The following is a 26,998-nucleotide window of genomic DNA, read 5'->3' as shown; positions in this document are numbered from 1 at the left end:
ACGGGGGACACATCAAAGGAAAAACAAAATTGTTATTTTTATTTAATTCCGAGCATTTTCATATTTATCTACCTTTTAAACCTTCTCTGGATTTCCACAAATAATTCAAGACCAAAATTAGCCAAATCGGAAAAGCCGTTCTCGAGTTTTAGCGAGACTAACGAACAGTAATTCATTTTTATATATATATAGATAAAAAATCAGAACAAATCACACAAGACAGATTACAAATCTACTCTTTTTTTCCCTACCTAGTAGCCTAAGGGGCTATTCTAGGTAGGTCCGCGTAGAACTCGTCGATTAGAACGAAAAGTTTGACGTGCAAGCTAGCTTAACATAGACTCTAGTGTTAGTAAGTTCTCTCAGGCTGAGCGCATTTTATTTTTTTATTGCTTAGGTGTGTGGACGAGCTCACAGCCCACCTGGTGTTTAGTGGTTACTGGAGCCCATAGACATCTACAATGTAAATGCGCCACCCGCCTTGAGATATAAGTTTTAGGGTCTCAGTATAGTAACAACGGCTACCCCACCCTTCAAACCGAAACGCATTACTGCTTTACGGCAGAAATAGGCGGGGTGGTGGTACCTACCCGTGCGGACTCACAAGAGGTCCTACCACCAGTGATTACGCAAATTATAATTTTGCGGGTTTGATTTTTATTACACGATGTTATTCCTTCACCGTGGAAGTCAATCGTGAACATTTGTTAAGTACGTATTTCATTAGAAAAATTGCTACCCGCCTGCGGGATTCGAACAGCGGTGCATCGCTACATACGAATGCACCGGACGACTTATCTACCCATCTGTAACTGTAATGGCCCTTTCGGCTAAGCAATAAGAAACTATATGTATACGTTGATAGTCACTAGTGACGATAAATATGTTTTGAGCAGAAAGGGGGAAGGGCCGGCAGTAATTTATATTAAAGTTGAACAGTTTTGGAGTAAAAATACTATATTTTCAGTATTTCAGTTAAGTTGGAATTTTTTCGTTATTATTTATTTGGAGACTTAGCTGTATTTATTTTCGGTGCAATCAAGTGTCATACTTGATTTTACTCGTTTGTGACAAAAAATAGTACTTAGGTATAATAGTAATTAGTTATTTAAAAAAAACAATCAAGAAGAGAAAAATCAGATTTCCATGAAAGACGATCGACAGATAGTAAATAGTCGAAGATGCTACTGTAGACTATTATATAGTAATCATTATATAAACACTGATATACTCGTACTAATTATGATGGAGGTATTCAAAATGTTTAGTTGATGAGAAATATAAAAAGTCAATGGTAGTTTCGTAGACTCGGATCTACTACCAATTGGATTAGAGACGTTCTTGATACAGAAGGAATTAATATACCATGAATGTATTACATGTCTTATGAGGGAATAAAAACTTATGTAGGCTACTACAAAAAACTGCGAGTACCTATCTACACTAAGTTATTCTGTGGTAAATGACGGACAACCTATTGGTCTTCATTGTTGATGTTAGCAATAATTGGAAGAGAAAAACGTCGTCAACTAAGGTGCTTAGGTGGAAATTCCTTTTAAATCTGTTACATTCGAAACACAACAGGCAATTTTTTTTATTGCCCATGTAGGCAGAGGAGCTTACGGTCGCCCATGGACATCAGCAATGCCAGGAGCAGAGCCAAGCCACTGCTTACCGTTAAGTACTCTCAACAGACCTCGTTTGTAGAAGGATATGTCATAGCGCTCGGGACCGTGAAGGGGAGCTCATTTCAAAGCCGGATGGCACCTACCTGGCAAAAAAGATCTCTGGAAACGCACTGTGGATGAACGCAGTGGCTCCAGGTAGTATGGATGAACTCTACTCCGGTGGCGGGCAGTGCGATGATAAAAACGAGATGATGGGATCATCTCAAACAATTCCTCAGAGCACTCTCCATGGAACATACGGTACAAAATACAGAGAGAATTGAAGTCCCTCCGCAGACCCAGAGGTTCCAAAGGATCCTATAGGTATAGAATAAAAAAATAATGAAATACATGATCTTCAAATAATAAAAAATGATCTAGAAGCTTTTGGTTTGTAGAAACTGTTGGGCTATTGATTATTTATCTAAAGGCTGATATTATTCAATTTTTTTTTTGCTTAGATTGGTGGACGAGCTCACAGCCTACTTGGTGTCAAGTGGTTACTGGAGCCCATAGACATCTAGAACGCAAATGCGCCACCCACCCTGAGATACAAGTTCTAAGGTCTCAAGTATAGTTACAACGGCTGCCCCACCCTTCAAACCGAAACGCATTACTGCTTCACGGCAGAAATAGGCAGAGTGGTGGTACCCACCCGCGCGGACTCACAAGAGGTCCTACCACCAGTAAAAAGTTTACGAGTCAAGTTTACAAGAGTGACCCAGGGAAAGAAAGAAATGTGGGTTTCGACTGTTTAGCGCAAAACCGGGCAGCGGTCCCTTTCGTGCTTTATCGGAGGAGGTTTGAAGGAGTAAACGGTTATAAATCTATTCTTCTAATTTCCCATTAAACATTTTTTTTTCTTATAGCCTTTCTTATAGACTAGAGGCTATGTCAGCGTAATCTAACAAGTAGGTTTGCTCACGGGGCTCAAACCTAACGACGTTGTCAACACTAACCCTAGCAAGAGCAGTGCTTCGCAGAATCTACCACCCGTTTGGAAACGCGACTCACTGAGAAGATCCAGCAAGAAAGTCAGGGGGCTGTGTCTGTGGGTTAATTTGCTCGCCGAGCCCTTCGTCGCAAGCGACGGGTTTGACTAGAACGATGACCGCTAACATCCGTGGCGTAATAGAGAAAACCGCTCACTTGTATAGCGTGGTACACTCCAAGCCTCCGTATTTTAAGTACGGATCTCACATGTGGTCACGATCATCTTTGAGTATTAATAAATATATCGTTTTATAGGAATCAAACCCACAAAATTTGTGAATTTTTGTAATGTGGTAATTACTAACTAGTGGTAGGCGTAAAACGAGCTACCTTCGCATATGGGATACCACCGTTTTGCTGATTTCGCCTTAAAGCATTTGACTTTGACCGTCACTCCGTGCAGAAGAGGGCAGTTCGGATTATCGATAATACTGTTCTAACAAATCCTTTTAAATAACAATTTATCATCAGGTTGGCTCGAATGTCGGTTAGGTACAGCCATAACAAAACCTTCGTATCTCAATATTTTACAATTTTTTTAAGTTGTTATTTCATATCAGACGAAGTGACGGTCCACTTGGTAAGGTTGAAACATGAGGTCGAAATCAAAACTGTGTTGGGTAACAGCTTTCTGATTTTTCAAACCACTCCAAAAACGACTGCATAGCGACAGAATGTTGGTTACTCGTGTCGATTAACAACAAGTTATTCTATCAAAATAACGCAACAAAAAATATACAAAGTCGCAAACTCACAAATTTGACGGATTTGATTATTAATGCTCGATTTTATTCCATCATCGCAGAAGTCGTACGTATTTGGTAAGAACGTTTCTCTACAAAAAGTGGTCCTAGGATAAAACTATACTGGCCCCGAATTTTTTTGGTTCAATTATTTCTTTACAAAAGTTACACAAATTATAACAATTATTTACATTTCATAATATTTACAATATTTACATACATAATATTTACACATTGCAAATTGGATACAATTTATGTTTATATACTTACGTATATTGCGTATATAATGTATGTATGTGGAAACATAACGTAAACGATGTAAGTACGTACAATCATACCTATACAAGTCTCTAGCTGTAAGTAGGTGGCTCCAGATTCCTGTGCTCATGAAATTTTTGTTCTTACACACACAAACACACACGCGTATATTTATGCAGAATTTTTTTGACATAGACTACTAACACCGACTTCACTGCGCATATTTGTTACACATTTGTGTATAAACCGAGCATTTTCATCACTTCACCGCTTAAAGCTTATTCATTAGGTACTATTGACACATAAGTAAATGCGCGTATTTTTTTTTTAAAATAATTTGTGACCGTGGCCTGTTTATATGTTCTTGCATAATGCAAATACAAAGAGAAGTGCAACGAGTGCAATTCGTGTTGTCTGAAAGTCACCAATAAGCCCAATGAAGCAGATATCCCACTGACGAGCGCCAGCACCAACCTAAATAGACTCTGATCATCTAAATTGACTTCAATTAAATAACAACCGAAATTGTTGAAATGCGCCATTACTCCCTCGGCGTTAATCTAAGTGCCAATAGTCAGGGCGAATGTTTTGTTATTAATCCCCGGCAGGAACTGTTAATTAATAATTAAACGATCGAGTCGTGTCGATCGGCATCAGTGCGCCGGCGTCGCTGCCGAGGTGCACTACCGCTTAATATACTTCAGTTCTGTCGTAGCAGTACCCTACGTGAGTAGAAGTATTCAAAGAATCAATCAAGTCGTGATTATACAAGGCTGCGAATACTTCAAATAGGTATACATGAAATTGCATTTATTTTTCCCACGGCTATAAATCATAAAGAGACGCACCGCTGTTGTTAGATAGGGTTTTACAATACTGCGTTATAGACTTTCGAACTAATCATGTGGGCGGTGGAGCCCTTCAAAAGTACTGAGACAAACAGAATACCATACGAATTTGTGGGAATCCCGCATGGTCCATACATGAGAGAAACATCGTGCGACGACCGCCGAGCTTAACCGTAGCGCTACGGCGAGGGCGCAAGTGCGCGAGGGGATACGAACCAGTACCGGGGGAGTGGCCCGCTGACGTCGCTATTGGCTCCTCGCACTACAATATTATAGTCACAAGCGCCTCTTTACAGCGACTCAATATCAAACTTCAAAGCGAGCCACACAGATCATAATAGTTCTCGAGCATATCGTCACTGCGCGTCGAACACGCCAATCATTGGCTTGAAATGTACGCGGAGAGTCGTATTATGGAAATATAAATTGACCAACCGTAGAGCAAATTCGGTTAGTTCGTTAAAGTTAATTGAAGCCATTTAACCGGGACGGATACAAGGATACGAACGGCGCGAGCGTTCGTCGATCCCGAAACGTAGATTAAATGAAGGCAAATTGTTTATTACTGAAATTAATAATTAGTCGGTGAGCAGATCTCGGCTGGGCCGAGGCAAGCACGGGGCCGAGCATCAGCGAGATCTTCGCGACGGAGTCCAGCGAGGTGGGCGCGGAGGTAGCGGGCCCGCACCCGCCGCCACCCGACGGCTATATGTACGTGTGCGGGGATGGAGCCCTAGGGCCGGCCGCTCGCTACGAGTGTGCCTTCGAACAAGCACCGGCTTCCATGGAACAACCACCCTTTGACGAACAGATGTTTACTGATTTCGGAAAAGATCGACACGTTCAGGTGGTCGTCGGATCCGTTGGTGAACTCCAATACAGGGATGATATGCCAGTGTATAGCCGAGGACCCGATCAAAAACGAAAGGAGGAACCGTTACTACTTCAAACAGTAGATTCATCACCGGCAACTCATCCACCTCCGCCGCCTCCTCCTACATCAAAAAAGAGTGATAAAAAGAAAAATGATAATAATGGAATCAAGAAAAAAAAGACACGGTATGTACCGATCCTAATGATACGTCAACAGGTTAAAATTTTAGCTTTGCTTAATTTATACAATTTTACAATTTATTTATACAATTTTAGATTGTGTGCCGTTAATAGAGTGGTAGTAGGTATAAGTTAACTGCTTAATAAAATTTACACCTTTTCGATACTCAGATCGGTAATCAGAGATATTTTTTGATATTTGTAGCTTTAGATATTAATTTACTAGCTGATCCGATAGACGCCTTTCCGTCAAAATTTCAATTGCTGGTGATTATTAGTAAATATCTATTAATTTATGTATTTAGTAAATATTTAGATTTTCTGGAAAACGTTTCAAATTTTCCTTTCAATGAAATCCGGATCCGGGTTTCATTATAAGAACCATGGAAGTACGACAACGGAGTTTGTGTATAATTAGTAATATCTGCAAAACGCGAAAATAAAAAAAAGTTATTTATAATAGAGACGGGTATCCATTATAAATTATTAACGAATTTAACGGATTTAAAGGTCAATTTGATATTGTGGTAGTAGGACGCATTCTTAGTCTGCAAATACATGTGTACAACCGCGTTGCGTGTTTCTGCAATTAAATTTTGGAATAAATGGTGGGACAATCCTTATACTCTATAATATTGATACTTCAACATTACGTTTCTTGCGATATCCATGGGCTCCGATAACCAGCAAACAGAGCATGTAAGGCTGTCTGTCTGTGACAGGCATGTCTGTCTATCTAAATAAGATAATATATGTTACGCTTTCTTATTGTATGTAAAACTTTATAGTTCCAAAATCATATGATAAAACCATTGGATGATAATTTTACGAGAAGAACTTCACAGCTTTTGAAGTGACGATAATGTATTTTTCGTCAATACTCATAACTGAATGTCATATACATGATTAACTTTTAGATACTTTTCCTTGTACGAAGAAGAAAAAAATTTAAAAAATCGGTGTGTATAGGTAGGTTTAAGTTAATTCAAATGCGGCTTTAGTGTTAATAATTAATATATTAATTTGTGTCTCCCGTGTTTATTAATTAATAAAAATCGATTGCAAAAGGAATTATCGCGGCTACGGCTTTAACAATTTACTGTTTTTCTACCTATTCGCTCGTATCCTAAGAGGCTATTCCAGCTTCGCGCCTATGAGAATTAAAGAATAATCGTGATAAATCAGTCTAAAAGTATGCAAATGTTATTGCGCGAAGAAACATTATTTACATAGCAAAATATTTTTTTTTTATTGCCCTTGTAGGCAGCATACGAGCATACGGCCCACCTGATGGTGAGTGGTTACCGTCGCCCATGGACTTCAGCAATGCCAGGGGCAGAGCCAAGCCACTGCCTACCGTTTAATACTCTCCACAAGCCTCGTTTGAAGAAGGACATGTCATAGCGTTCGGGAAACACCATGGAGGGGAGCTCATTCCATAGCCGGATGGTACGTGGCAAAAAATACCTCTGGAAACGCACTGTGGATAACCGCAGTGGCTCCAGGTATTATGGATGAACTCTACTCCGGTGGCGGGCGGTGCGATGGTAAAAACGAGATGCCGGTATCATCTCGAAAGATTCCTCAGAGCACTCCCCATGGAACATACGGTACAAAATACAGAGGGAACCGAAGTCCCTCCGCAGACCCAGAGGTTCCAAGCGATCCGTGAGAATGGGATTATCGACAATCCGAACGGCCCTCCTCTGTATGGAGTCAAATGGAAGAAGCTGGTATTTGATATTGGATAAGCAGAGATGGGAGCAGTACTCCACGCGAGGCCGGACTTGTGCTTTATAAAGCAAAAGCCTTTGTATATAAAATGTATAAAAAAAGATATAAAATGTATCATCATATATCTAGGTTATTACGTTAAATCTGCACAACGATTTGTGTATAATAACGCGCGATCTGGATAGTTAATGTTTCGGAATGTGACCATAGCCTTTTCAACGTAGATATAGCTACCTACTTTCAGAAGTGAAGTCGAAACCTCAGTTGAGTCAGATTATTGATTCTTACGTACTTATTCTTCAAGCTAAAATATGTATAATTTAATAATGGTAGGTATGTAATGGTAGGTTAATAATAGTAAAAACCTATTCAACTTATAATAATTAGGAACATCGCGTTAAATATTTTAAAACTCTAATGGGTATAATACATATAAAACTAGTCACTTAGTATGTTGGTTGCTAGATGGTGTACTAAACTCTGTCAAGAAAAAATTAACGTAAAATCGTAGTTAAACATAAATAATATATTCTTAAAATTCACAGGAATTTAGTGTTCAGTTAAGCATGTTGTCAAAAAGTAAACTTACAGAAGTACAGGCACGTGTCATTTTGAACACAACAGGTGTTGTTTTTGACTAGGGAAGCACCCCTGTGAATTCTGCATTGGAATGATCGCATCCGATGGACCCCTATTTTATTATTTGCATAACTAATTCGATGATTTAAAAAATATTGCGGGGCATATGGTCAGCATATTTAAATTATTTTAAATATTTGTTTCCCTAAAAAAAAATAATAAAAAACTTCTGAGGAAATTTAATGACTTTACTGGTGGCAGGACCTCTTGTGAGTCCGCACGGGTCGGTACCACCACCCTGCCTATTTCTGCCGTGAAGCAGTAATGCGTTTCGGTTTGAAGGGTGGGGTAGCCGTTGTAACTATACTTGAGACCTTAGAACTTATATCTCAAGGTGGGTGGCGCATTTACGTTGTAGATGTCTATGGGCTCCAGTAACCACTTAACACCAGGTGGGGTGTCAGTTCGTCCACCCATCTAAGCAATAAATAAATAAAAAATCAAGATTTCGGGGGTACCCGTTTCTTGGTTTTAGAAAAGTAGCCTGATGCAGGCGATCCCCTCAGAAGTATTGTAAAAAGGCGTGATGGTATGATGTTTGGATTAATTACCCGCATGACGATACTGTAGGGACTCAATAGGTTTATCGTGCGATCTCAGAATAGTGGCCAGTGATCGAGGGATCTAGTGCGTGCGCCTAATCGCCGTATTGTGCAAGTGCTGTACAATTCTGATCTTAAAATAAGATACATAAAAGTAGGATTTTATTATGGTCTACGACATACTTGATATGTTAATATTATTTTATGGATTAACTATTTTAACTTAATTTTTTCAAGTAAATAGCTATGTTTAGGTTTTTTTTTATATTCTTGAGTTTACGAAGTTAATAATACTAGTTTATACAAAATGTCACATCAACTTGATTTCACATATTACAATAAAAATTCACAACGGACATGCACGTAAAAATATAGGAACGAATGACGTGTTGAAACAATTATTTATAGGAATAATGTTACTAACACGAGAGGGTCAATTGTCAGGCAATTTAAGGTGGTAACACGCGACAGGGATGAATTTAGTTTCACGGTCAATCAATTTCTGCGCGTGCATGGCCCGTAGCCATACTGCACGCGTCAGATGGTGGACGCACCCTACGGAGATAGGAATTTCATGAATGCATTATTAGCGTGCTTTTTAATTATTAAATGTTGATAGTTTTAGTAATAAGATTAAAGTAACGGTGTTTCCATTTATTCATTATTGTTTTATTTATTTTTTATTGCTTAGATGGGTGGACGAGCTCACAGCCTACCTGGTGTTAAGTGGTTACTGGAGCCCATAGACATTTACAACGTAAATGCGTCACCCACCTTGAGATATAAGTTCTAAGGTCCCAATAGGTATAGTTACAACGGCTGCCCCATCCTTCAAACCGAAACGCATTACTGCTTCACGGCAGAAATAGGCAGGGTGGTGGTACCGACCCGTGCGGGCTCACAAGAGGTCCTACCACCAGTAAAATTAAGTAACTACTGTTGTTTTGTTCGCAGTACCACATTTACTGCTTACCAATTAGAAGAATTGGAAAGAGCTTTCGAAAGAGCCCCTTACCCAGATGTGTTCGCCAGAGAAGAATTAGCTCTCAAGCTTAATTTGTCCGAATCACGTGTACAGGTAGAATTTTATTATTTAATTTAATTTTATTGAATTTGTCACTGCCAAAAAGTGTAAAAAAGTTTTTTTACAGTTATACAACAATTTGTTCAACAATTACAGGTTTGGTTCCAAAATAGAAGAGCGAAATGGCGCAAACGTGAACCACCACGAAAAACTGGTTATATTGGATCTAGTTCACCCAGTTCTACCACATTAGGAGGAGGGTTCTCCGGTATCGGCAGTAATCTACCAGCGTTTCCTCAAAACGGAATTCCGGCTCCGGCAGACTCATGGTCTTATCAACATTCTTATGAGCTATCGTCACATCATTTACTGTCCTCTAGCAGCAGTGGATACCCAGGATTTAATACTCAGCCAGCGTATACCTATACAACAGTACTCAACGGTCATGATGGACAAATGTTTGCACCTAGGCACTCTTATGAGTACGGCGAAGGCAGTCCGCCACCACTAGGGGTGAGAGATTATCCAATGATGGCGGCGCATTCACCGCAAATGGAAACTCACGGTCATGACGACAAACTCGAATATCGGGCTCATGACCACGAAGACAAATACAATGCGTGCGCCCTACAAGATGAGCCCCCGCGTTACGCAGGACCTCCCGAGGACTATGAAAAATGTGGTATAGTGACCCATGAGAAACACTACGAAATGGATCGCCACTCGGAGTTATCACAGCCAGTGGTTGTTAAAATGGAACCGAGTCCCAGCCAGGCCTACACCACCCTGCCCCCTTTTTTGAATTGAAATACTCCTTTTCGAAATTCTCTCACCAATAAAATAGATTAATTTCGAAAAGGAGTATTTATTTATTTTTGATTTTATGTTTGTCATTTAGGGTGGTAAAGGTGTAGATAGCTTTTTAGGATATTAAATTTCACTAATGTCTGGCTCTGTTTATAGATATTATAATTTTATTGATAGATATTATTAAAAATGCGGTTGATTTAAGAGAATTGTTTAGAATGCATTACCGTCTTTTTTTATTAGCATTTTAAGTTTTTTTTTCGCCTAATAATCAGATTAATTTTATTATGGTCTAAACTCTACAGATATACCAAAGAATGAAAGTGTGTTTGTTAATATCATGTAAAATTAAATTTCAATGTTAGGTGCCTAGGTAAATTTTTAGGTTAAATGATTGATATGTTATTAAAACCTATTTTCGTATAGGAAACTTCACTTCTTGTGCATTCCTTGTGCCTTAATGATAAGATTACATTTGAATAGTGTCAAAATATATATGTATTGAAAGTTTTCTCAATTTCTTTTAGGTATGTACTTAGTTTGATAGTTAGAAGAGATTTTAATTTCGATCGTTAGCTTTTTATCTTATTCTTATCTTATTAGTTAATATTACATACAATGATTGAATGACTACACTGATTGCCAACTCATCACATTCGAATAATTATATTTTAATTTCAACAATCAACAGACGCGCGAAATTCACGTGATAAAATGCAAGACGCTTCTTGGTAGTGGTATTCGCGTTACACTCTTTATTTTAAACCGAGTAAATAATTTGGTTTAGTTTAGAAAATTACTAGTGGTTTTCGCTTACATTACGTATACTAGTTTTTTGCTGGTTTCGGAATCGATTCCCACATACTATGCTTAAGAAAACCTCTAGGGACTATTCTGTCTTCGCCCTAAGCCGTGGGCGAGCTCACGGGGCTCAGCCTAAAAGGAATTGAAAACATCTGTCCTAGCAGGAGCAATGTTTCACTGAATCTACCATCGGAACAGAATCGGGACCCACTGAGAAGATCTGGCGAGAAACTTAGTGGGTTGTCAACGGGTTGATCGCTACTTTGTGAACGTCAGTAATTGTATGCAAAACATTAATTTGTTGAAAGTATACGCGCAGATCTTATTGTACGTTGATGTTAGTACGACAGTAACTTAACCAAAGATGCTTGGCCAGTGCTATCTATTAGCGTTAGCGTCTGTAGAAAACTAAAAAAAATTACATGACTTACATATGCTCGCGAAGTTGCGTGGTCTAGCTACGCTAGTAGGCTGGCCCCTTTTAGCGATAGCTACCACTGTAATAAATTTCATTATAATCCAATGACTGCTTTAGGAACGCAGAAACGACTAACATATAAAAAGAAAATGAATTTTATTTGTAATATATAACTAGCAAACTAACTGGTATCTTAAGTGTGAAAATATTAAGTTATTTCTTTTTATAATATAATAAAATTAGGTAGGTACCTAAATATTAATGTAGAATATAGAAAAAAGAAGTGAATAGCATGTGCCAAAGAAAAGAAAGAGTTAATATTTATAGCTTATAGTGACATTTATTGTAATATTCGGTAAATTAGTTAATATAGCAAATAAGTAACCGGATTATACAAAGATTTTGTTTTAAATTTAATGTAGGTTAGAAATATATTTAAACATATTATACATAGATTATAGATGATTATAATATTTGATACAAAATTAAGTAGGTAGGTTTTTATATGAATGTTTCTTTGATAAAATACTTTGGCTACAATTTTTAGTGTTAAATTTACAACACTTATTCTGATGAACAATTTAGATTACCTACTTTATTTGTTTTATATATGAGGAATATATATTCCAAAAATGGATTCTTTTAAGATTTTTAAAATATATACAAACCTAGTACAAGCGTTAAAATGTTGATAGCTTTCTTGTCTTTAGTCAGAGATAAAGTAAATGCTCAGTTAACTTTACTTCTAACTAAAAAATATACTTCCCTAATCTACAAACACAAACTCTTTATATAAAGTCGTATAGTGTGTGTTAAAATTATTATAATTAAAATGGTGTTAATTGTACATTGTTTACATATTCATCTACGACAAACAAAGCACAATTAATCACATTGGCTTTTTTAAGATGCACTACATTTTAATATTATTCTTAGTTAGTTAGTAAGCTTCGAAAGCAATAAGATAATTATTTTTCCATTTTTCATACTGTGAAAGAATTGTAATACAAATTTAAGAAAGTAATGAAGTGTTTTTTTTTTCAATTATTATACCCGCGTTTCCGCTTCACCACGCCTGTACTATCGACGGTAGGCTGTGTGCGGGGTCTACGGTGTCTGGAACCTGCCTTTATAATAAACACGAACGTTATATTTAACGAACGTTTTATTGTAATAGGTACTTCGAATTGACATAGAACCTTCATGGTTTGAGATTTTTGAGTGATACTTTTTCAAATGGTACCTATGAGGTTCCTTCTTCTTTTAAAAAATGTGCAACATTCGATTATCGACTTTCAGTTATTTTTTTTATTCAGCTTAGACAAGAAAGATGGATAATTCGAAAATTCGAGTTATTTTTTAATACGAGTTCCGACGCGTAACTAACGCTGCAGAAACAGCTCGCAATATCAATGTTGCGTTTGGAGAGGGGACTGCTAATGAACGCACCGTGCAATTTAGGTTTAAACGCTTTCTACAAAGAAGCCAAACTACCCAGGAATTAGCGGCATCGTTTAACGTTACCTTTTGCGTCAAATCAATAAATAAAAAAATATGAAAAATGGGTGCCTCATGATTTGACTGATCAGCAGAAAGAAACGCGTGTTGAAACTTGTGTTGCCTTATTGAATCGATACAGAAATGAAGGAATATTGGATCAAATTGTGACATGTGATGAAAAGTGGATTCTTTACGATAACCATAAGCGAATAATGCAATGGCTGACCCCAGGTCAAACGCCGCAACAGTGTCCTAAAGCAAAACCAATAATTGATGGTAACTGTTTGGTGGTCTCAGCATGGTGTTATGCACTATAGCTTTCTCCGATTTGGTCAAGCAATAACGGCAAATGTCTACTGTGCTGAACTTCGAACAATGATAACAAAACTTGCAGTGAAACAGCCCCGACTCATGAATCGATTTTCACCATTATTGCTCCATGATAACGCGAGTCCTCATACAGAACGAGAAATCGCTTTAACTGTAGAGTTAGAGGAACTGCAATTAGAAACCATTCGTCACCCTCCGTATTCGTCAGACCATGCTGTAAAGGACTACCATTTTTTTCGTGATTTGTTAAATTTTCCACGTGATAAAAAAATTTCTTCCCAGGAGGCAGTACAAAATGCTTTCACACAGTTTGTAGATCTAGATCACCAGAATTTTATTGCAAAGGCATAAATGATCTTCCTATTAGATAGCAGCAATGTATAGATAACAATGGTAGATATTTTAAATAAATAACTATGTTAAATAAATTTTTAAATACTTTTTTTTTTTGCTGGCAACACTGACCGCTACTTGTCAATATTATTGTGCTCTCCCAATTATTATTTAAATTAAAATCGTTTTAAGTTCTGTATTATTCTTAATATTATATAAAACGTATATCTAAGTGATAAGATAAGTTTATTGTTACGTAAAACGTTCAATTAGTGCATTTTACTGCATAATTGTACAAATTTTTCTTTATTTTACGAGGGTACTATAAATTTTTTCTACAAACCAAAATTATGACCAGAGGTACCAAAGCTCGTCAAGTTGATGACCAACTTCAAGTGGCTCTTCAGCAACTAAAAACATCACGGGAACAGTGTCAACAACTACTAAAAGAGAGAGAAGACAACGAAGTCGAAACACTCCAGGTAATAAAGAAAAATACCATGTTAAAAGGACAGTTGTCTCAGCTCTTCATTGAATACAATGAAGTTCTTGAGACTAACAAGAAATTACAAACTGTTGTAGACGGCTTCGATCAGTGCAGCGGTGAGTATGTTGAGTCGCTCCAACTCTCAGCTGAACTGAAAGTCAAACTTTCTGAGGCACATGATTGTATCTCTAATTTACAGTTAGAGATAATAAATCTAAAAGCCCAAAAAACACAGAGCCTGTACTCGGAACTGATCGAGAGTGAACCAGCTTCGGGAACAGTGATCACCACTTCTGAGTGTGACATACCTACAATAGATTTAACTGGTGGTGACTCCGATAGTACACATTCCTCTCGATTAGTTCTTAGTAAGAAAAAGTATAAGAGATATTCTAAGTTAAATAAGTTTATAAATAAAACGGAGCAAGTATTAAAACCTAGAAAATCTATTAATTATATAAAAACTATATGCAAAGACCGAAATGCACTGCGTACAAAACTAAATACTTCACTTGAAGAATTACAACATGTTCATCACAATCATGAGTTAGAAATAGAAAAGTTAACTTCACAAATAAATTCGTTGAAAACTGATTTGGACAATGTAACTAAAAATTATGAATATGCTCAAAAAGACATATGTGAACATATATCGGTGATGGATAACCTGCTAGATTTGTGTAATAATAATAAAGAGCGATTTGAATCTCTGACATTACAATATGCTAATTGTAAATGCCATTGCTCTATATCAGGTTCTCCAGTACCAGACTGTTCCAATAGTCAAAATCAATTTTCTAGTTCTACCTCTAAGCCCGTTGTAAACAATATAATGAAACCTGCGCTTACTAAAAACATTATTAAAATATTCAGTGATGAACTAGGGAAAAATATGGGTGTAGCGCTGAATGATCTGTGTTTGGGACAATCTGTCATAAATTATTGTATGCCTGGGGCTTCATGTACCCACATACTCAATAAAATTTTAAATGTGACTCATTGCCCTAACACAACAATAATCATAATGATTGGGAGAAGGGGAAATGCAGATATAAGAGATATAAAATATCAAATAAATCAATTATTAACACTACAGGTGAAAAAGATCATCATGTTTGCATTTCCATTTATTCAGAGTATGCCAGCAGAAAATAAAATCAGACATTGCATTAATGATTTCATGCAGACAATTTCTAATGTTAATAATTATTATGTCATGACACCATGCAAATCAGAAAATATATTTTATACTATTGACATTAATTGCATGATAAAAAATAAATGTATTATTATGACAAAACCTAACAAATTGTATTTAGGTAGCTACAATTTTAGACAAGTAGCAAACTCGCTACATTATTTTTTACACATTTATCTAGCCATGAATTTGGATAATCAACCTACTGCTTCTTTTGAGCAGAAAAAAAATATGACATCTATTAATTTGGAATCCGTTCCAAGTACTTTAAATTAATTACTAAGACAACAGAGTTTACCTCTTGCAGTAAATATGATTTATCTGGACACAGCCCATCAACAAATAATATTTCTTTGAAAACAACTGTGATCAACCTGGTGCATCAGAACTTACAAGGTTTGATGGGTAAAGAACTTGAAATTGATTTGTTCCTAGATTATAATAAAGTCAATGTTCTATGTGTTACTGAACATTGGCTTAAAAAATAAAAAAAAATATGAATTAAATTGTAATTTTAAAAATCACCAGGTTGTAAGTTCCTTCTGCAGAGAGAATGCTATACGAGGTGGCTCACTGATCATTGTTAATAAAGATTATAAATGTAAGGAACGTAGAGACATTGTGAGCCTCTCTGTGGAACGGATTATTGAAATGGCATGTGTAGAGCTTGAGCGATTCATTGTTGTAAGTGTGTACAGGCCCCCGAATTCGTTATATGATTTTTTTGAAAATATAATGGAAAGTGTTTTATTAAAGCTTTCTGTTTCTAATAAACATGTTTTTATTTGTGGTGATTTTAATATAAATTTATTAGAAAATACAAATGCCACTATTAGACTCAGAACATTGTTAAAATCATATAACCTTAGCAATCTATTTTCAGAGCCCACAAGAATAACTAGCACATCGGCAACCTGTATAGATAATATTTTCACAAATGTAAAACCTTTACATAAATGCATTATTAATCATTTAAGTTCAGACCACAGTGGACAATTCTTATCTTTTAAAATTAAATTTGTTTCAGATGTTAATAGTACAAGAAAGCTACCGTTTGTTCCTATTAATATTAGACGTTTGGAGAAGCTTAGAGGTAAAGTTTTGGCAAAAATTCCGAATGTTTGTTATAGTGAAGATCCTAATGTTCATTACATGGATTTATTTAATGTTATTAGTTCTGAATTTAGTGCCATCTTTACTTCTAAAACTCTGATCTTACATAATAAAAGATCATTCAATGAATGGGCGACTGTTGGAATTCACAAAAGTAGGCAGAGATTATACGATCTCTATCATGAAAAATCATATAATCATAATAAGTCATTTCATGAGTATGTCTCTAAATATTCCAAGCTGTTTAAAAAAGTCTGTACATTGGCCAAGTCATTGCACTTAGGCAATCTTATAAAAAATGCACCTGACAAAATTAAAATGACTTGGAATATCATTAATAGGGAGACTGGGAATGTCAGAAACAGCAATGCTGAATTAACTTTAAAAATCAATAATCGAATAATAACTTCTCATCAAGAAGTGGCCAGTGCCTTTGAGCACTACTTTGCTGATATCCCAGCTTCTACCACAAAATCTTTAATTTCATCTCCTACGGTCGCCGAATCATTACTGCAAAATCATGTTGATAAATGCAGTGTTAACTTTAAGTTCACAAATATTGATATAAAGGACATAATTGATAATTTCAAGCTCATTAATATTAAGAAAACTGGTGATTTATGGGGAATTTCAATTAATGTTATAAAATCCATTATTGATATAATTGCACCTTACCTTGCTACAATATTTAATGACTGTATTGATGGTGGTGTGTTTCCTGATCTAATGAAATATAGTAAAATAATACCGTTATTTAAATCTGGTAGTACTTTTGACCCCTCTAACTTTAGGCCCATTTCAGTACTACCTACATTGAGTAAAATTTTTGAAAAAATTATTCTGGAACAACTTTTGAACCACTTCAATTCCAATAACCTGCTTCATAACAAACTATATGGATTCACTAGAGGTCGGTCAACTATTGATGCAGGTGTAGATCTCATTAAAAATATTTTTCAGGCTTGGGAAGAGTCGCATAATGCCCTTGGGGTTTTCTGCGACTTATCTAAAGCTTTTGATTGTGTTGAGCATAATACATTGTTGAGGAAATTACACCATTATGGTATTAGGGGCGTTTCATTAGAACTTATTAAATCTTATTTATCCGGAAGAATCCAAAAGGTAGACGTTAAAGGAACGAGATCTTCCGGTGTCTTACTTAATATGGGTGTTCCTCAGGGTTCCATATTGGGTCCCTTCCTATTTCTTGTATATATCAATGATTTACCTAAGTTTATTGAAACCCGTCACGAGGTCGTATTATTCGCTGATGATACATCATTATTGTTTAAAATTAAACGACATTTGGAAGATTATGACGATGTGAATGATGCTATCTCGCGCGTGGTACATTGGTTTAGTGTTAATAATCTGTTATTAAATAACAAAAAAACAAAATGTATAAAATTTACTACACCTAATGTTAGACAAGTTGACACTAATATTACTGTAAGTGGAGAGACACTGGAGCTTGTGGATTCGACAGTTTTTCTTGGTATAACAGTTGATTCTAAGCTGCAGTGGGGTCCTCACATATGCAAGTTAGCGAGTAGGCTTAGTTCTGCAGCGTTTGCGGTAAAAAAAATACGAATGTATATTAATGAAGATACGGCACGCTTGGTTTATTTTAGTTATTTTCATAGTGTTATGTCCTATGGCATTTTGCTATGGGGCAATGCTGCCGATGTCGAAACGATTTTCATCCTGCAGAAGAGGGCTATTCGTGCTATTTATAATATGCACCCGAGGGAATCCTTGAGGGACAAGTTTAAGGAAATCAAAATTCTAACTTTAGCGTCCCAATACATTTTTGAAAATTTATTGTACGTGCGTAAAAACATTGAAGAATTCCCCAGAGTCTGCGATTTGCACAATGTGAACACTAGGAACAAACATAGGCTTGCGTTGCCGGCGGCTCGAATTAAGAAAATAAGCAACTCTTTTAGGGGGCTGGGTGTACAGCTTTTCAACAAGATCCCACTAAACGTTCAACTACTACCTGTTCATAGATTTAAGAAAACTGTTAAGGAACGTTTGTGCAACAAGGCATATTATAAAGTTAAGGATTATTTACTAGATGGCACTACGTGGGAATGAGGCGCTCGCTCCTGGCCTTTTCATTTTTCATTATTATTATTATTTTTTTAGACTTGTTTTTTCTTTTATTGTGAATATTTCTATTTATTTAAAAAAAAAGAATATATTTGAGAAAAAACAAAAAGAAAAAAAAGCCCGCTGAGTTTGTTTCGCCGGTTCTTCTCAGGACTGTGGCTTTTTTTGGAACCGGTGGTAGAGTTAACATTGTTATTTGTATTTTGACATTCAACAAGTGTGTCATACTGACATCTAAGTTGAAATAAATAATTTTGAATTTGAAATAAAAAACAATTTCAAATTTTCAGTACAAATTGGCAATTTCATACTTTAACCCCTAATACATATTCTTTAGATCTCGGGTTGAAAGATCTCAATTTTTTTTGTGAGTAACAATATATTTAAAGAATAAATAATTTTTTATTGCTCACACGGGTAAACGAGCTCACGGCCCACCTGGTGTTGAGTGGTCACCAGCACCCATAGACATCAACAGCGTAAAAGCCACCACACACTTTGAGACATGACTTTTACGTCCCAGTTCTGTTGTACAACCGGAGGCGGGGTGTTGGTATCCTTGTAGGCTCACAGGACGCCCCACCACCAGTATATTGATATAAATTTTCCGATCGCAAACAGATTGTTGAAACCGAGCATGATCTGCTCTTTGTTATCATCGCATTCATAATTAAAAAAAAACAGTTTACATTTTTATTTATTTATTAAGTTTTTTTAGACCCGCGATTCCACTTTAACACCGTCCTGCATTCCCCATATTCCATCTCCGCTGAAATGATACTTCTTCTCTATCTCATATAATACTAAACTCAGAATCTGTTCACCAGTTAGCTTTTCATAATTCAAATTATTGTAATACATATTTCCTCGGTCCTGTAAATGGATTTCTTTATTGTCTCGAATGTCTAATAATTTAGTTATATATTGTTCTATTTCAGTTCTGAAATGAAGAATTGAAAATTATTGAGAATCTGGTTTTTTTATTTCGTTATAAAGGACGACAGCCAGATATAATGAATTTATCTTAGGCGAGACTTATTGTTTAGTGGTCACCATCGCTCATAAACACCAGTAGTGTAAAAATGCTGATACTGAACTTTTTAGTTATTTTTTTTGGAATTACGTACACGAGACTGTGGCGGGGTTGTTCACTGCAGAGCTGGATGGTAAGTAGCAAAAGTGATCCTTAAAAGCGGACTACGCACATAGGAATGATCAGCTTTGGTGGTAAGTGCTGCGATAGTAAAATGAGACGATGGGATCATTTTTAAATAATAATAAATACAGGACAGGGCATAATAAATACAGGACTGTTCGTGTTTCGTGCGGCATAAATAACGCTCTACAAAGCCTAGGAAGCCTAGGAAGATGTTATGAATATTTATTGCTAGGTACTGTATATGTGTATTAAAGTCGTAGTGGCCCAAAGGATAAGACATTCGGTGCATTCGTATCTAGCCTAGCGATGCAGCGGTGTACGAATCCCGCAGGCGGGAATTTTCCTAATGAAATACGTACTTAACGAATATTCACGATTGACTTCCACGGTGAAGGAATAACATCTATCTCTTTAAATAAAAATGAATTGCTGTTCGTTAGTCTCGCTAAAACTCGAGAACGGCTGGACCGATTTGGCTAATTTTGGTCTTGAATTATTCGTGGAAGTCCAGGAAAGGTTTAAAAGGTGAGAAAATATAAAAAAGCTCGGAATTATATAAAAACAAACAATTTTGTTTTTCCTTTGATGTGTCCCCTTGATGTGTCTTTTATTTATCGATTGAGGCACTACGAAGTCTGCCGGGTCAGCTAGTCGTGTAATAAAAATCAAAACCCGCAAAACTATAATTTGCGTAATTACTGGTGGTAGGACCTCTAGTGAGTCCGCACGGGTAAGTACGAGCACCCCACCTATTTCTGCCGTGAAGTAGTAATATCTCAAGGTGGGTGGCGGCATTTACTTTGTAGATGTCTATGGGCTCCAGTAACCACTTAACACCAGGTGGGCTGTGAGCTCGTCCACCCATAAAAATAAAATTAAAATTAAAAATTATTACTTATAAAAAGTACGCGGAGATAATGTAAAATGAAAACTCACACAGGATACAAAACCAGCTGACAGTTTTTGATAATGTCCCTGTCGTTGAATCGACTTTTCAGAAACTGCAAATTGTCGCAGACCACGTCCAACGCGGTGTGCAGCCAGAACTTGTGCCTTCTCAACTGCTGCAACACCTCTTTCAACCTCTCGGATTCTCTTATCTCTTTATTATGATCGAATCCCTCCCGATTCAATGAAGAACTTATTAGTATTGCGATATCTCTACCGCAGACTTTATTACCGAAATTGCTTATGTAACTGCAACAATGTTAATTGTGATTTATTGTTTTTCGTTTCTTCTTTATGGACGTAGGTAAGGCCCAATAGGGCACATCGAGTTTTTTATTTTTTATTTATCGCTTAGATGGGTGGACGAGCTCACAACCCATCTGGTATTAAGCGCTGGAGACCACAGACAAACTACAACGTAAATGCGTCACTCACCTTTCAAACCGAAACGCATTACTGCTTCACGCCAGAAATAGGCAGGGTGGTGGTATACCTACCCGTGCGGACTTACAAGAGGTCTTATCACCAGTAATTACGTTAGTAATGAACGTCATTTCGGGACGTGCGGTAGTTTGAATAATGGGTCTTCTTCTTTTCAAAACTGAACACTTGATTGCTGGACGCCCAGAATGAGTTGAATGATTATTGTCCGTATGAATTCACAGCACGATACCTAGTAAGCAGTGATACCATCTAGCCATTTACAGCAATTAGAATATATGTATTCAATTTAAGAAAACCGGTTTCGATAATCAAACTGCAATTTCCTTTACTTAGACATCATTTAGTACATTTTGATTATAAAAACCAAACTATAGAACCGATTTTGTTGATAATTTTATCGGATAAATCCGAAAGTGTATTCTGTCATATCAAAGAATCTTACAAGTCGGTTTATTGATCACGGAGTTCAGACAAAGCAAACATAAAGAAAAAAACTACCAAAGTGAGGACTTCAGCCTATTTTGAAGTCTGTTAAAAAAACTATACTACGAATGGTTCTTACGTAAGCAGTCTTAAGTAAATAACTTACTTGTTAAATACTTTACTGGACGAGATGAGATGATTGAGACTGTAACATTGTTTTTTCGCTGCCTGTATCTTACTTAATCGTGATAACATTTTTTTCTTATGAACGACCATTGATAATACCTGCATCAGACGTACAAATTTTACAATACCTATATTATTCTGCTTTTATATTGTTTTATATTGTTACGATAGGTAAAATGATGACAGCAGAACGTGAATGCCGTCACCTGCCTTGAGACATTGAAGGGTCGATATCTCAATTAAGTATATTGCACAATGGTTGTTTCGGCCTTCAAATTGAGACGAAAGACTCGTTCGCTTCAGAAGTAGGTAGTACGGTAGGTGAAACGCACGGCTTTACCTTACGCCTTGCTAACAGTAAATTCCGATATGACGATCGCAGTACCATGCTAAAATACTCATTTTCTTTTCCTAACTAAGCTGATAGGCTTGAGAGGTTATATCACGTAACCGGGCGAGTAGGTGAGCTCACGGGGCTCAAGCCGGGAGTGTTGCTAACACTGGCCTTAGCAAGAGCAGTGCTTCGCAGAATCTACCATCGGATCGGAAACGCGACCCACTTAGGAAGATCGGGCGAGAAACTCAGTGGGTAAATACTCATGCTTCTTTCTGTTCATTCGTTCAAATTCGGGCAAATACTCATGCTTTTGTCCTTTCGTTCATTTCACTGACTCGGTGGAGCAGTATTTAGCGCGTCTGACTGTTGCGCCAAGGATCGTGGGTTCGATTCCCAGATCGGGCAAACATTCGTGTAATGAACAGATTTGTTTGCTCTTTATTTTGGTGCTTAATAACTATATATTTAAAAAAGTATAATATATGTCGGTATCTGTTACCCATAACACAGCGAATCCTAAACTGGGGTCGAGTGACCGTGTGTGATTTGTTCTAGGTTACTTATTTATTATTATTTATTATTCGTCAGTGAATCCTTTAGTCATCTTTTACGACACTCAGATGGGGTGGTAATATTCTATGTCTACATCACATAGCCATACAAGTTTTGGTATCGTTTTTAATTTATGGACTAAGTTTTACATTAATTATGTCACATTTATATTAAGCACTTTATACAGTTTATACGTCTGACCTTATGGTTACATTTTAGAGATTAGTCTCATAGTTCTCAATATCTATGGAACTTAGTTATACTTCATTAGTAACTAGTAAATAATAGAGTACTTTTATTGTAATATACTTACTCTAGGGTTGGTAGATAATACTTGATATTCTTTTAAGCTGGCTAGTTCTTTTAGTCGCTCGCGTACTGTTTCCGGGCACATGCAATATATTTTTAAACACCGTCTTTGAGCTTCCAGTGGTATTCTGTATTCCTGTGTATGAATATTGCTTGAATAGGGACACAAGTCGATATGTATTATTTTTAAGTATACTTTTTTTCAACTAAATTAGTATAATGATAATAATTATTACATAAGTAAGTCAGTAACTCGTAAATTTTTATAGAGCTGTGACTTGACAAATAATAATAATAGATGAATATTCAGGTTTATGACGTCACTGGTATAGAATGAGGGCGTGCGAAAGAGATGGCGAGTCTGCTTCGTTGTTTACTTCTTAACGGGGAAATATCGTTATAGACGCATCGTTCAGCTACTGAAGAGGGCAATGACCAGTTTTTATTTATTTATTGCTTAGATGTGTGGACGAGCCCAGCCTGCCTGGTGTTAAGTGGTTACTGGAGCCTATAGACATCTACGACGTAAATGCGCCTTCGTCCACCCAGCTAAGCTATAAAAACAAATATATATATATATATATAACACTTACCTCTAAAATACTCTTCATTTCTAACAAGGCATTATAGTTATTTTTTAAGATGGCAGGTTCGATTTTTATAGCGTCGTGTATTTCAAAGCCAGCTAACGATTCGACATTTTCAAGTATCAATTTAGTATTAACCGGATCCGATGAGATAATAAACCCATTGCGTCTGATAACTTCAGTATCGAACTTGATAACATTTTGTGCAATATCTAAAGCTTCTCGAATGTCTGACATTGGTTTATGTTTGAAAGACATGTAATTTTTACAGTATTTTTGGAACTCGTCAGTTTCAATGGACAATCTCCATTTCAAATAGTTTTCCAATACGCACATACGAACTTGTACTGAAACAGATTATTTTGTATTAATGCCATAGTGTTGTAACAGAATAATAATTACTTCTTTTTTTATTTCCTACCTATGCTGATAAACTTGAGAGGCTATATCAGCGTTACCGGACAAGTAGGTGAGCTCACGGGGTTCAAACGTGGCGAAGTTGCTAACACTGACCCTAGCAAGAGCAGTACTTCGCAGAATCTTCCACGGGATGGGCAACACGACCCACTGAGAAGATCCGGCGAGAAACTCAATGGGCTGTGTCTATGGATTAATTCACTCGCCGAGCCCTTTGTCGCAAGCGACGGGTTCGATGAGAACGATGACCGGTAATAATTACTATGAAATGTGTATTGGTCGTTTACAAAAATTATGCGTGAAGATGTAGATTTGAAATTTTAAGCTTTTCGATTTTTGCTTAACTTTCTAAGTAGGCAGAACTGTATGCAGACACGCAATCATACTTTGCATGCATACTTTTGATGGAAATTGGTCATTGTCGTTTATTTTAGGATGGAAAATTAGCTTGTTGCTCAAAGACCTTTGTAGTTTCGCCTGGATTGCGGGTGAACTCAAGGGCCTACTCCGGAGGGAAGTTTTGCTAACAGCTCAAGGGCAATTGTTTTACGGGTGCATCTACCACCAGATCGAAATAGCCATATCACGGAATAGATAAATAAGGGACCTTATTTATCTATTCCGTGAGCCATATCGATTCATGGACGCTCATAATCCAAGGGCACAGCCACATCACTGCCTACCGTAAAGTTCTCTCCTTAACCTACTAAAAAAAAACTCTCCAACATTTACTGGTGGTAGCACTTCTTGTGAGTCCGCACGGGTAGGTACCACTACCCCGCCTATTTGTGCCGTGAAGCAGCAATGCGTTTTGGTTTGAAGGGTGGGACAGCCGTTGTAACTATACTGAGATCTTAGAACTTATATCTCAAGGTGTGTGGCGCCCCCCCCCCAACCCAGGCAATAAAAATAAATAAATAAATGTGAAGGGAGGTATATTCGCAATTCAACCTAACTTACTAGACTGCATCTTATGGATGGCAAAGCCACTGCTCTATAACAGTAATCATTAGTAATCAAGTAAGTAAGTAAGTAACAATTAGCTATCCAGTGTATGTTGTGATAAATAAAGATAAAGATAATCTTTCATATTAAGGAATACATAAAGTTTTGTAATTAAGTCACATACAAATAGATGTGGTTGAATCTGTAAAATGATGCAATCTCTTATTACTCTCTGGCCAGTCATGAAAACAGTCTTGTAAAACCTTTTCTAGATTTAGATCTGCTTTGATCAAACCATCCTTTTTTAATTTGGCGATTGTCCTGGATCTTACAAGAGTGTGATATCTGTAACACAATATTTGAATAAATATAATAATGATAATGATAAACGTTAGGTGAAGCTGTAACAATAATTGGTATTTACAATATTTAATATTCGGGTAGTGGCTGTTATCAATCAGTTGTGTGCTAAAAAAACCTTTTAACAATTATTCAGTTGCTTTTGTAAATTAGCCAGATTATAAGGAAATAAATGGTATTTGTGATTTATATTTAATGTCAGACATGATATATATGAAATAAATATGAAATGTTCTTTTTTTTTATTGCCCTTGTAGGCAGATGAGCATACAGCCCACCTGATGGTGAGTAGTTACCGTCGCCCATGGACTTCAGCAATGCCAGGGGCAGAGCCAATTCACATTATCATATATATTCATATATTCATATATTTATCATATATATTCATATATATGATAATAATTTATGATAAGAATTTAAATGTAATTGACCTATTATAAAACATCTAATAGAGTAAAGACAAAAACACAGCATACAGTATATTCTTATTCCTGTTAAGCAATACTAATTTATTTTATCCACAGTAGTATCTTGAATTGTCACTTCTGAATTTTAATATATAAAAATCTTCAATTTTTGTGTTTTTCTTTGCAATTTGTTTTTAGAATAAAGTTTAACTAATCAATAACTTACTTGATAATGTGTTTGGTTACAATTTTGATGAATTGACATTCTCTTAAAATTTCTCCATAATTATCCATGGTGATTGAATTCATACAAAAAATGTGAGCATTTTCACAAGCCTCCAATGGAGTGATGTTGAACTTGTTTAAAATCTGAATTGTGTATTTTAATTGATCATGACTTAGCTTATCAATATTTGGATGTTGTCTTTTTATTTTTTCTAAGCATTTACTACTCAAATTTTGTCCTGGAATTCAGAAATGAAATTGATTAAGCCACTGTATGTCTATTTAAGGAAAAATATATGTCCAGTGCACATGTATATTTCATTAAATTTGCTCTGCATAATGCTGTATTTCTTGAAATTTTTAAGTGATTATTAAGGTTTACCTAGTAACTATAGTTTATTTATTATTGAGCCTATGATCTCCCATAGTAGACTCAATGCCTTATTCTGCCAATTTAATTTTTACGCACTAATTGCATTAAAACACACTAATACTATCTTGATTTTACATTTATGGAGCATAAAATCTAATGCGTGGGTTAGTATTTTTTAATATAAAAATTACTTTAAAAGTATTGTTGGTTAATAAAAAATATTATTACAAAAATACAATACCAGTAATTTGTTGATGTAGATCTAAGAATGGAAAATTGCTATATCTTCGCGTAAGTTTTTTTAAGTTTGAATTAAACACAGAGCTGCCCCTAAGGTTTAATAAATTCCTTACGTAAATCCCCATGGCCTGTGTTTGCTGTGGACAGATTTTTTAAAATTCATTAAACTAGTGATATGTGTGACAGATAGGCAGGACATACAGATGTAATAACTTCTGTATTTTTTCTTGTTTATAGTAGTTCATTTTTATTAGTAAACATCACATTTTAGGTTAGAGTTTCAGCTGATCGTTAAGTTGTGTTTTTAACGGTCATTGGTTACTTGACTTTTTAACCAAGTAATTTGAAATAAAAAATAGCAATGTCGGTTCCACAAAAATAAAATGGAGTGGAATGGAATGGAAATAAAAATTGATTACAACATGATTATTAAATTATTTTATTAATAAAGTTGATTAGGTTCATTTAATTTCAAGAATATTA

The 26,998-nt window shown here is 36.1% G+C and overlaps 3 protein-coding genes across 3 annotated transcripts in view; 1 reads left to right on the top strand and 2 right to left on the bottom strand.

Moving 5' to 3' along the window:
- Bcs1 (mitochondrial chaperone BCS1) overlaps positions 1-3,806 on the bottom strand; it is a 33,243-nt gene extending 29,437 nt beyond the window's left edge. The window contains exon 1 of the mRNA XM_089733265.1: positions 3,742-3,806. Within this exon, the coding sequence (XP_089589391.1) occupies positions 3,742-3,791 (50 nt within the window). The 5' untranslated portion in view covers positions 3,792-3,806. The remainder of the gene's footprint in view (positions 1-3,741) is intronic.
- Positions 3,807-4,333: 527 nt separating this feature from the next.
- On the top strand, positions 4,334-12,554 carry LOC114249362 (uncharacterized). The gene is made up of 3 exons (XM_028182894.2): positions 4,334-5,568; positions 9,432-9,555; positions 9,658-12,554. Exons 1-3 carry the CDS (start codon positions 5,219-5,221, stop codon positions 10,306-10,308), a joined length of 1,125 nt encoding a protein of 374 aa, XP_028038695.2. The 5' UTR covers positions 4,334-5,218; the 3' UTR covers positions 10,309-12,554.
- A 6,733-nt stretch (positions 12,555-19,287) lies between these two features.
- Positions 19,288-26,828, bottom strand: LOC114249405 (transcription termination factor 5, mitochondrial). The gene is made up of 8 exons (XM_028182971.2): positions 26,517-26,828; positions 25,904-26,141; positions 25,095-25,255; positions 23,555-23,895; positions 22,966-23,097; positions 21,744-21,862; positions 20,699-20,959; positions 19,288-19,543 (listed from the first exon to the last, which is right to left on the bottom strand). Exons 1-8 carry the CDS (start codon positions 26,638-26,640, stop codon positions 19,318-19,320), a joined length of 1,602 nt encoding a protein of 533 aa, XP_028038772.2. The 5' UTR covers positions 26,641-26,828; the 3' UTR covers positions 19,288-19,317.
- Positions 26,829-26,998: the final 170 nt, after the last annotated feature.

Source organism: Bombyx mandarina, chromosome 15 (assembly GCF_030267445.1).
Source record: "Bombyx mandarina strain Sakado chromosome 15, ASM3026744v2".
NCBI lineage: Eukaryota > Metazoa > Arthropoda > Insecta > Lepidoptera > Bombycidae > Bombyx > Bombyx mandarina.
The sequence above is the reverse complement of the archived record's forward strand: the minus strand, read 5'-3'. Positions and strand labels throughout refer to the sequence as shown.